Here is an 11,953-nt window from a genome sequence, read left to right as displayed (position 1 = left end):
TGCCCTGGAGGTGACTCAGCAGCTGCATCACGCTCCCTGCACACATCCATACATAAAGCCCATCTACCACATCAAAATTTCAAATTGAACCCGGAGAAACAGCAGACAACAGTGCTGTCAGCATCTGGCACTCTCCTCCTCTTTGCAACTTCTTGGGGTCAGTTCTGTGAATGCTGTCTGTACTTGGCACTCTCTTCAGACATGCATCTTCATTTATCGCAGGCTGTTGCTGCCAGAGGCAAGATACGTTAGCAGACAAGCTGCATTGAAAGGCTGCCATTTATCCTCCCCCCTTGACTGACTCGCCAAATGCAAGCAGACTGAATCACACGTGGGCACGGAGGTCAGTCTTTGTACCGCCCCACGCCAGCCGGGGCAGAAGCTGTATTTGGAAATAATCTCACAAGTAACGCAGTAAAGCTGTGTTCAGCAAAGGTGATGCACCTGTGGAGGGGCTGAGCTCGTCCACTTCAAGCAAGACGTCCCACAGCGCTGATGTCAGCGGGCCGATGATGTCATCCCCCTGACTCGCCAGCAGGCTCGCCACCGGCAGTAACGCCTCAGCAGACACCGCCCTTACGTCATCCTCCGTGTCCTGAGAGAATGTAACAGATCAGTCAGATAAACAAGGGGTCGTCCTTCAGTCTGATGGCATGCCCAAACACTGCACACTCCAGCCAAAAGACCAAATGTGCTTCATGCAAGTGATAGAACCGTGCAGGTTACACAGTGTCACTAGCCAGCTCAAGGGGCCCGGCTACAGCCAACACTCTGTATCAACCAGATATGAGCCCAGGTTGTAGAAAGTACCACATCTTTACACATATTTTGCAGTAAGGAAAGAGCTCAGTAAAAGTATGAGACTGCACCTGCAGCCCGGCGAGAGCGGCAGGCAACGCCTCAGGAAGCAGGCTGGCGGCAGCGTCAGCTCGGGAGGCGAGTAAGTATTTGAGGCCGAGCAGTCCCCCCAGTCGGACCTCCCACTCGGGCCGCCTTACTAAGGCTGCCAGGTGGCGAGCCAGCGCGCCTACTTTGGCGAGCGAGAGGGCACGCCCCGCCGCGCCCAACGCCTGCGCGGCCGTCTCCCTCACCGGCGCAACCACCTGTGTACATTTCTTCTGATCAGGGACGATGATTATCGCACTCTGATTGGTCGCTTTCTCTGCCAAGAGAGGACCTGCTGTCAAAGGCTGCCACAATCCTACCCCTTGTTGAACTCGCCAGACCGAAGCCCAATGATTATACCGCGCACCGCCAGCCGGGCCATCAAGAGGCATTGCCCCTATCAATCTACCCATACACCCTTTTACGGTATTACATGAGGGGTGCAATCATAAGAACTGGCTCACGGGTGTGCGTTTGTCTCAGCCGCGTTTGTCTCAGCCCCGTCAAGAATGTGAACGGACCGCGATGGCCTTGAGGCTCCTGACTTTCAGGTTGATGCGGACTCCGCGCTAGTTTGAAGTGTTTCCCACAGCCAGAATTTGACAAATATGGGTGTCCTCGTGAGAAATTACCTGATCAGAGACAAAGTCGGCAAAGCGGTCCAGGGCGAGAGTGCAGAGCAGGCGCAGCGCGCAGTCCTCAAGCCACGCCTGATTGGACACGGCAGCCGCGGTCGCATCGGCCGCCGTGGCCGGCGCCAATCGTGGCCTGCCGCTGCCACCCGGCGCCATCCACCCTGTGCCCCAAAATTTTTCAAATTCAGATTTGACTTGTTGATCTTGAACTCATAAAGCCCTTTATATTTGATTGCAGGCATCTACTCCACACAAAAGCCCCCAGTATCACATGAAGCGACACTTTCTCGGCAGATCCATTCCCCTCCCCTGCCAGAGATCATATGCCCGATGCGCGCATTGCAGAAAAATACAATCTGATCATGCGATTGACAGGAAAAAGGAAGATGGAAAGTACAATATAATGCATGCATCAGCGCAGACGAGTATGTTAGAATATGGGAGCAAAAAAGCATGCATAAGGGACACCACAGCACACCTGACAGCTCGCCTGCAATCGGCGCATCAACCCCTGCGCAGGTGGCATGCGAGCGGAGAACTTCTCTGAGGGCCACGGCCGCCCCGTGGCGTACCTCCCACTGCGGAGACAGCACATCCACGCACATCTGGTCGCACAGCGCCGCAAATGGCCACCTGCAGAGAATAAAACTTTTTTGTTTAGATTTTTTTTTATTCTTCAATTCTTTAATTTATCAACATGCTGATCATGCCAGAGGCAAGGTGCACATGCAGACAAGAGGCATGCAGAGGCTGATAATATCCTACCCCTTGTTGGACACGCAAGATCCAAGCAAGAAGCAATCAAACATGGGCACGGCGCTGAGTACTTGGACCGCCCCCTGATTTAAATACACCTTTGGACATTGCACATCTGAGCCGACTTTCACCGCTTCAGGCAATTGGTGAGCCGAAGATTGCATTCACATCTTGAGATTGCAGTCATACTTGGTTGGAAGTGAATCAGTTCTGCAAGGAGCGCTGCCCACCTGCCAGAGACTGTGTCCTGCCAGGCCGCCGCAGCCTCCTCTGCCGCTGCTGCGGCCGCCTCAGCGCTCAGCTCCTGCATGGCAAGAAAATGTGAATTAACATGGTTTTGAGCTTGGCGCAACATTTAGTAAGGCGTGCACGTAGGCCATGCTCGGCACATGTGGTGCAGTCTCACCACTGCAAGCCAGAGGTTCTGCAGGTGTGACACAATTAGCAGCCATCAAGTAATCTCCAGTGCCAATGCAGAATGCTCAAGGAATCGCATTGTGGCAGGTATGGCACCTGTGCAGGGGTCTGGTTGTCAGCCTTTGAGCGCTTGGCTGCGCCAAGAGAGGCCTGGGTCTGCAGCACAGAGGAGCCCTTGCGTTTGAGGTCGCGCTTCAGCTTGTTCCTCTCCCTGGCGCTCAGCCCTGCATCAGCCAACAATTCGTTCTCTGATCCCGTAAATTCGTGCTCGAAGATGAGATCTTGGAGCTGACACATTGCCATGTGGTCTCCATGCTCACAAGGGCCATACTGCAACCGAAAAACCCAGTTGCAGGGAGCCCTACAAGACAGATCATGTGCCTGAATATTGTTTGTCGCACTTGACAAGCCTCAGGTTTGCGTACTCCTGCCAACCGCCGTTTCCAAGTGTCATTGGCCCTCAATCAGAACAGCAAGTACACGAAGACTTGTACTGACTCCTTGAATTTGCACATACGAGAGCAAGAGTATTGATGGATTATGCAATCTGGAACGCAAGTTCCCACCTGTCATCTCAGAGATCAATGCAGAGGCGTCCTTCTGTTGATTGCTGCCTTTGCCGGCGGCTGGCCCTGCATCACTTACAAGGTCCTCATCCTTGACCAGATCAGCTGTGTCCATCAGCTGGTCCACTGGACCCCCCAATCCCAGCCTGGACTTGAGGTTCTTTCGCTGCTTCGCCAGTCGCTCAGAGTGACTCAGCTTCGGGTCATCCACCAGGTCATACTCCTGTCGCCACATCAGCAGACTTCCACAATTGATAACATGATTGGCGAGATGAGACATTTGCCTTCTGCTCTGACCGTCTTCTCCAGCTCACAATCACTGAAGGACATGCAAGCAGCCGCGGTGCAGTGCAGTCATGCACGCAAATTTGCACATTGCCTGCATTGCCCCAAATGCAAGCACGGAAGCACGCGATGGAATTTGGCTTCTTGCATGCAGGCAATGGCATGAAGCCAAGTTCCATCCTGTACTCGCATGCTTGCATTTGGGGCAGTGCAGGCAATGTGCAAACTACATGCTGATGTAGGTCGGTGTAGGTGTCAGGGAATCTCTCACCTGGCCCCCGCTTGCGAGCAGGGGTGTTCCCATTTGCACCACTCTCTCCAGATCGAAGGCCTCCAGAGACAATGCACCCTCGGCAGCTTCCCAGCTTTGGGTAATTGCTGACTCATCCTCCACCTTTATGGCTACTGCATCTGACCCTGCTGCTGCCCGCACATCGGCTGGGGTCGCATGCTGCACATGCTCTGCTATGCGGCCGATGCACTCCCCTGTAGCTGTCCTCGTCTCCCATCGCTTGTGCTGCAGCAGAGGCTGGATCTGCACCCCACCACATGATTTGCTGAGTGCCTGAAATAATACTTCAAATGGAGCAACAGCGCCAGCTTGCAAATTTGCCAGGGGCATGCACGTTTCTGAAATGACAGGGTGGGCAAGACAGAGGACAAACATTGGCCTGTGAACTGCAAAGACGTGATTTGCGCGATTTGCATAAGAATGGCAATGTTGGAAGCACGTACCCGCCCCAGCAAAGCCGGCAGATGCTGGGGATGGGTCTGTGCTGTGCTGGCGATCTGCTGCGCTGCTGCCTTGCATAGGGCAGCAGTGGACCCGGCTGCAACGCAGAAAATAGTTGATATCAATCTTGAGACATCTGATGGAGTCAGATGGGATCCCCTTTTGGGAAGTAGGTAGGGGATCAGAAGGTTGGTGGAATATGAAAAAGCCAATTATACACATTTTTTGATGCACGCTGATTGAAACAATGTAGATTCTTGGGAATGTTACGTTGAACATCGTTTATTGCTGGTCAATGAAAAGGGGTTCGATGGCCATGCTCTTCGAATGTCCATAAAGGCTATTGGTCAGATATCGTGCAACCTCGCACCTTCAATAAGATTCAAAAGCTTATCCAAGCGGCTCTTACTTCTCCCAGACATATTCACCAGAGGCGCTATGGTCCAAGGCTACCTGAAAGTCCGCGCATGAAGGATGAACCCATGTCTTTGTTGAATGTCCTCCTCTAGCCTTTCGTTTTCTTATTCTACGGTCAACTTAGCACCTAATGGACATTGTTAAGCAACACTGAGGATTGTAGCCGAGTCCACATTGGGATTCCTAGCCATGCATGCCTTGGAAAGGTGACGTGAGCCGCAGTCAGCACCCGAGTTCCAAGAAGACCATGATTTGAGGCTGATCATCATAGAAGTTGAGCTACCAGATCTTTGCGTTTGAGAATTGGCAGTCTGTTTCCGTATTAAGTTGGCGTCACTTATTGAGGAGGAGACAATTTGTCAAAAAAAATTCTATGCAGTCAGCATCGTGATACGACTGCACAGGGAAGCCAACCCAGTAGGCTTCTCCTGATTGTACCAACAGCAGCATGTCTCTTGAGATCGAAGCCACAGAGTGCGTCACCCATCTATTGCCCCCCTATCCCCAGATCACTGCCCAAACGTCCACACAACAGCAAAATGTGTTTTTCGCTGCTTAGTTCTCTCGCCATTATTTTTAAGCCTTAGGAAATAAGCCATTTTGCTGAATTTGTCCCCCCCACAAAATCGGTTCAAGTACTTGCATCTGCTTTCGATCTCACATCTGCTCTGGCTGTCTGCAGTGTCATTAAAATCATCCTGCAGTTCTGCAAGGAGAACTCCTTGACAGACTCCTTTGCAGCGATACAAAAGGAGTGCCAGGTGTCCCTGAACACGGTAGACAGCTTGGAGGGCTTCGTGGCAGACATCAACGCTGGGAGATGGGACGCTGTGCTCCCAGCAGTTGCGCAGCTCAAGCTGCCACGTGCAACACTAGAGGACCTCTATGAGCAGGTGCTTATGCCCAATGCCTTGTACCCAGAGTGCTTAAATTCAGCCAACAGCCGCTTGCGCTGTCAAAGGAGCGCATGCAATTGGTGCAGCCACGCTGCAAAACCTATGCATATTGCCATTTAATTCCTGCCTTATTGCCCTCTCCGATGTGCGAGGTCTGGGCAAAAGGCATCAGCATCAGTAGAAGGGAAAGATGGCTTCTCAGTGCTGGACGGCCGCGGGCATGCGGCAACAAAATATCAAGTCACTGATATCTCAAGTGCCCGGCCCAGACATGTGCCCGGCCTCATCGTAGACTAGGGCGAGGAGAAACACTCAACCTTCAACACCGCCAGGGCGTTTGTGTGGTTGGTCAGTGATCAGGAGTCCTCTCTGCCCGCACATCGCGTGGCATGAGTCTCCGTATTCGAATTCAATTTTGCAATATGTGTTGCTGCAGGTGGTGCTGGAAATGGTTGAGCTGAGGGAGATCGACACGGCGCGCACGATCCTGCGCCAGACGGCCGTCTTTGCACGCATGAAGCTGGATGAGCCGGACCGCTTCCTGCGCCTGGAGCACCTTTGCGGGCGGACCTACTTCGACATCAGGCACGCATGCATGCCTCTTTAACTTCTGTAAAACTTAATGTTATGCTCTGGACCTACCTAGTGGTTGCAAAACTTCCAACTCAGGAGTTCCCCGCGTACTCAAACTGAAGGTGTGCATGCATATCTCCTGAGATGTGGAAGCGATCCTAATTCAATTGGAAGCTTGATGCTCTGAAGCAAGCCGCGCCCCCTGAGGATGACCAAACTCAGGCTTGGATGCATCTCTGCGGCCGCTTTGCCGTCAGGGACATCCCACTGCAAGATCTTGCTGTCCAATGCCAAATTGCTATGGTTAAGCAAAAATATTACATTGATCGAGCAGCTCCATGCTTGGGTTTGCATCCTTCAAGCTGGGCAAGCTCGCTCTTCCAACTGTTGGTGCACCCAAGCTGAGGTGCAATCACGCTCACCAGTGGTCCAGAGCATCTGTCTGGTTGGGTTATGCCCGCGTGTCTTGCAGGAGGACTTCTTCATGTGCCAGCTAATTGGGGCCCCCTCAGAGGAGCAAGAGCAGGGATGAGTGGAGTGACAAAGATATAGCTGTCTGCCGCCCCGTAATAATGCCTGTGTTCTGCGGCTGCAGGGAGGTGTACGGGGCGACGCCCAAGGACAAGCGGAGGGCGCAGGTGGCGCATGCAGTGTCACAGGAGGTCTCCACCGTGCCCCCCTCGCGGCTCATGGCGCTCATAGGGCAGGCCCTCAAATGGTGCGCTCAGACAGAAAATTCATGCTCCAGCCTCCCTGGTCTTTTGCAGGTAGAGGATTGCGGCAGGAACCGCTTAGAGCTCGGTCAGGCACATGTGAAGCCTTGTGCAAGCTTCTGGGGTCCGAGCAAGCTGTGGGTTTTGGTCCTTTGCGGAGCATCAAAGCAGGCTATAAGAGCATGGAGGTTTGTCTCTTATGTGACTTGGGTTGAATGCGGCACATAGCTGCAATCAAAGTCCATCCTCTCATAAGCAGAGCTACAGACTGGTACAAAATTATAAAATGATCTTGAATTCAAATTTGCATGCGCAGGCAGCAGGCGCAGGGCTTACTGCCAGCGGGGACGGCGTTCGACCTGTTCCGGGGTCAGGCCCAGGGGACGCGCGATGAAATAGAGCGATTCCCCACGCAGCTCGACCGCACGCTCAAATTCGGGAAGAAGAGTCACCCGGAAATCGCGCGCTTCACGCCGGACGGGACCTCGCTCATCACTGGCAGCGTGGACGGCTTCATAGAGGTACGCTCTCTGACTTCACAGTCGTGGTGACTACTTGTGCAGTTGCAGTCTAGCTGTGCATGCATGAAGTTCTGGTGGGGCATACTGTGTGCGTGAAACGGTTCGCACTGCCTGTGGCTGTTCTGTGTGGATTACTACACATAGCACAAGGCTGAGGCTGTTCATGTGGCGTTCCTGCATGTCTACAGAGACTCAATATGGGCATCTTGCTACAACCCCTCTCCTTGCAAGCTCAGATGTCTAATTAAATCACAGAATCTCAATCTCGTTCTCTGTTCTGCGCAGGTGTGGGATGTGGTGAGCGGGCGGCTGCGCAAGGACCTGCAGTTCCAGGCGGATGAGCAGTTCATGATGCATGACACCGCTGTGATAGCGCTCGCTGTCTCGCGAGACTCAGAGCTGCTGGCGTCAGGCTCACAGGACGGGAAGATCAAGGTGTGCAGAGGTCGGCCGGCTACTGAGACTCTTCGATGTGTCAACATCTCAGGATGGTCGGAAATGCCTAGAAGCAGCATCTCTTCCCCAGGCAGCGGCCTGAAGGCTGTGCCTTCTGTTGTGACAGCAGGCTAGATCAGGATGTACAGATGCATCGTTCAATTTACAATATTCTCCCATGTCACTGCAAGCAAATGCAGCTGCATCATCTGGACTCTCCTGTGGCCACAAGAACAGGATTCTGTTAAGAACTTGTTTCTTCTGCAATTTTGGCTTTGCTGCCAGAGGTGCCTTGTTGATGCAGTTGCGTTTCATTGGCAGCCAGCACCACGTATATACACAGAGCCTGCGCAAAAGGACAAACAGCCTGTTGCCATGAGTATGTGAATTACCCATGCCTGTCAACATGAAGTGCCAACTCACCACAGCACACCTGGTGACGCGATACTGTCTCTGCATGTGCCCAGGTGTGGAAGATAAAGACGGGTCAGTGCCTGCGGCGGTTTGAGTCCGCGCACTCGCAGGGCGTGACATCAGTGGCCTTCTCACGAGACGGCTCTCATGTTCTGAGCGCGTCCTATGACGGTTTGGCGCGCGTTCACGGCCTCAAATCAGGGAAAATGCTGAAGGAGTTCCGGGGGCACACGTCGTATGTAAACCATGCCATCTACTCGCCGGACGGCACGCAGGTGCGCCGGTTCGAGTCCCTGCATGAACACCATTTTTATTTGCTCCTTTTTTGGCTTTTGACCTTTGTGCTCTATCTTGCATGCTACCATGCGCAATGGCAATCTCCTGAGGGATCTCCTACGCTCCATGTTTTGCCAAGGCATGTGAACTGTCGCAGGTGTGTAGAAATGTTCGGCAAGTAGCTTGCATGCTTGCTGAGTCAATTGGACATGGCGGTCATACTGCAGAAGGTGTAGACAACTTGATCCCACCCCACACCATTCAACCCTGCATCATGCAGTATCAGAGATTACATACATAACGCTAAGTTCACGCGCGCAGGTGATTACGGGTTCCAGCGACAGCACGGTGCGCGTGTGGGACGGCAAAACCTGCGATTGCATCGCCAGCTTCCGGCCCCCGCAGGCAGGGCACCTTCCTTCAGTCACTTGATCCCGAGATGCAATGTTGCTTCATACCCAATAAAGGGGCACTCTTCTGGCGTTGGCAATTCGACGGTGCCTCAGTTTGAAGCCACCAGTTGCCCTTGCAGAAATCCAGTCACATGCAGGAAGTCGTTTTCAGAGCAGCAACACCCCCAGACACCCATGTGGGTAGAAATGGCCTCAAAAACGCGATTTTCAGCCACTTTCGTTTCTTCAACAAGCGCATTCAAGAAATCTTTTGCAGCGACATTGTTTCCCACCTGCTACAATGCCAAATATACATAAACAATATGCCCAGCATATGCTTTAATCTCTGATTCTTAACGACCTGAGGAGGCTTTGCTGAAATGACGTGGGGAGGATTCAGTTTTTCTTATCACTTCTTTAAAGTAAAAATCCTCATGATAGACTCCGGATGCAGGCACTGGCGGGCGGAGAGCGTGCGGTGTTGGACGTCCATCTGCACCCGCACAACGTGGACCACCTCATTGTCTGCACCCGTTCATCCACAGTCTTCCTCATGACCCTGCAAGGCCAGGTGGGGCTGTCAGACATATGAAATCTATGTAATAATATGGGTTTGTTCTGCAGCGGTCATTGGGGCGTAACTTGCATGCTTGCCAGTGCTTGCCATAGGACATAGCTTGCATGCAATGAATCTTTGCAGAGCCGTTTGAGGCAAGGGCCATATCTTATCTCAGAGGAGACATCTTGGGAGTCTCACCTGAGGATCTTAAGAGTCCAGGTCAGCAATATTGCGTAGCTACTCAAGGAGCTGGTAGCTGCCTGTCCTGTCTGCACAGGGCAATCCTGTAGCGCTCTTTGCATTGGGTCCCAACTTGCTTAAGCATCCCAAGAATAATGTCTTGTGTGCACGCCTGTTTCAGGGCGTACACCAAGCCTGAAATTCAATTTCAAATCGAGAATGAACATGTGCAGGTGGTGAAGTCGCTGCAGAGTGGCAAGCGCGAGGGCGGTGACTTTGTGGGGAGCTGGGTGTCGCCGCGTGGGGACTGGATCTACTGCCTCGGCGAAGACGCCATCCTCTACTGCTTCGGCTCAGCCGCCGGCAAACTTGAGCACCTGCTGCAGGTGTGGCTTTCACCCCCTCAGCACGTTTGGGGTTGCCTCTTGTCGGATGGATTTGTAGAATATGAGGAATGCAGACATAAGCAGAGCGAGGGCCAGAGGAAGGAGAAAGGGCTGCCTAGCCTGTTAAATGGCTTATAGACCCTGAGGAGCTTGTTGCACTAGGCATTCAAGAGTTCCTGGTGTGATCTGAGGTGTATGCTGCATGGTAAGTCCAGCAGCATGAGCACCAGCTGCCGGTGACTCATCTCCTTGCTGGACATCTGCCATGACTACTGTAATTGCATTGAGCAATGATGGGCTGGCCTGCTGTGCTGTGGGTGCTGCATGCCGGAGCCTGATGAGCAGTGACCTTTCCTGCGCCCCGTGTTGTGGATGTTGGAACACTGGAGAATCAGCTATCGGTATCATAAACGGGATACAGACACATAAACCGATCGGTGGTGCGTTTGCATCACTTGGTGGTGAGCTAAGGGCACGGTGTGCAGGACAGGGCTCTGCACACGATGCAAATGTGTGGAATGAATTAAAGGGGAATTATCTTGAAATTGCGCAGACTCACACCTGCAATATCTGATGCGCCGGGGCTGCAGCATATGGCAAAATGTCTACAGGGCAGGGAAAGACTCTGATGGTATCCCTTTGTGCTGGCTGGTCAGGTGGCGGACAAGGGCCCGATTGGGCTGGCGCAGCATCCACACAGGAATCTTGTGGCCACGTGGGCGGACGAGGGCGTGCTGAAGCTTTGGAAGGCCTGATGTGGGAGTTTGTTGGGTCTCAACTTCTTTTAGCATGCAGCAGCAATATCTCTGTTCAAGCAGGCAGACTTGCTGAGCAAATCACTGATCGTGCGCACAGGCTGCATAACACTCACTGTTGTGATATCTGTGACTCAATACCAGCAGCAGGATCTGCAAGTCTACATGATATTGTTGCTATTGTGGTAAGCCTGTTCACCCTGTATATGGGCAAGCCAGTGCACCAGAATAAGCACATGTCAGAATGCATTGCACATGTGCTTATAAATATGGGGCCTCTCTTATGGAAGCTATGTTACACGCCTGAACCCCCTATATCTTAAGCGCCACCCGCAGATAAGGTTGCTGTTTGCAAGGCTCTGCCTGTCCGGCATCAAGAAATGTAAGCGTTATTGGCCCCTGTCGTGTTCCCTAAGAACATGTAGCAGAGGCTAACGGGCCTGGGAAAGTAAGGAGTATCTGCTTGTTCCCTGATATTTTCAGGTCAGCTCCCAAGGACAACTGCTTGAAGCGACAGACATGCAGATTGTATGCATCCGGATGAAATCGTGCAAAGGCATGCCATAGATCTGCAATGGTTTATGTGATCACTCCACATTATATTGCGTGCTATAGTGACGTTTCCATCTGAGAAGCTTCAATCTACTTTGATTGACGATGTTCCAGCGTCTTACAATAATATAATTCACATGCATGCACAGCTACCGCAGTGACCGCTCTTAAAGCAGATTGAACCAAACAAGGAAACATCTTAATTTTGAAAATAGCAGTATCTCAGACTCGAAATCTCAGAGACAGACCCCGAGTCATTCTGACAAGTGCCATTCTGCACAATTGTGCAACACCAAACACAAACATTCGAACAATGGGGACGGTTCAGCAAGATTCTCATGAAAGAATGGAAGAATACATGACAATAAAAGAATATATTTCTAAAGCACTTGGCCCCTAAACCACCAGTCTCTTCTGCCTCAGAAGACATCTGCACATACGCGCACCGTAAGAATCCCCTTCAATGGTGGGAGCTACTCAAGCCACCAGAATCATTCTTGCGACTAATGCCAACATATACTCTGAGCAGCCTCAATCCCGGTCGTGCTCACCAAATAAAAAAAGACTTTGCCCTGATGTACATGGACAATGCGTCCGTGGCTTGCGA

General features: G+C 52.2%; 1 protein-coding gene across 1 annotated transcript; it reads left to right on the top strand.

Annotated features, from left to right (window-relative positions):
- Window positions 1-4,977: 4,977 nt before the first annotated feature.
- COCSUDRAFT_53714 (WD40 repeat-like protein) lies at window positions 4,978-10,794 on the top strand (the record flags this gene model as incomplete). Its single annotated transcript, XM_005646632.1, has 11 exons — window positions 4,978-5,168; window positions 5,377-5,587; window positions 6,027-6,175; window positions 6,759-6,881; window positions 7,193-7,397; window positions 7,683-7,832; window positions 8,300-8,521; window positions 8,844-8,927; window positions 9,369-9,485; window positions 9,887-10,039; window positions 10,696-10,794. Exons 1-11 carry the CDS (start codon window positions 5,143-5,145, stop codon window positions 10,792-10,794), a joined length of 1,539 nt encoding a protein of 512 aa, XP_005646689.1. The 5' UTR covers window positions 4,978-5,142.
- Window positions 10,795-11,953: the final 1,159 nt, after the last annotated feature.

Source organism: Coccomyxa subellipsoidea (assembly GCF_000258705.1).
Source record: "Coccomyxa subellipsoidea C-169, whole genome shotgun sequence".
NCBI lineage: Eukaryota > Viridiplantae > Chlorophyta > Trebouxiophyceae > Coccomyxaceae > Coccomyxa > Coccomyxa subellipsoidea.
The sequence above is the reverse complement of the archived record's forward strand: the minus strand, read 5'-3'. Positions and strand labels throughout refer to the sequence as shown.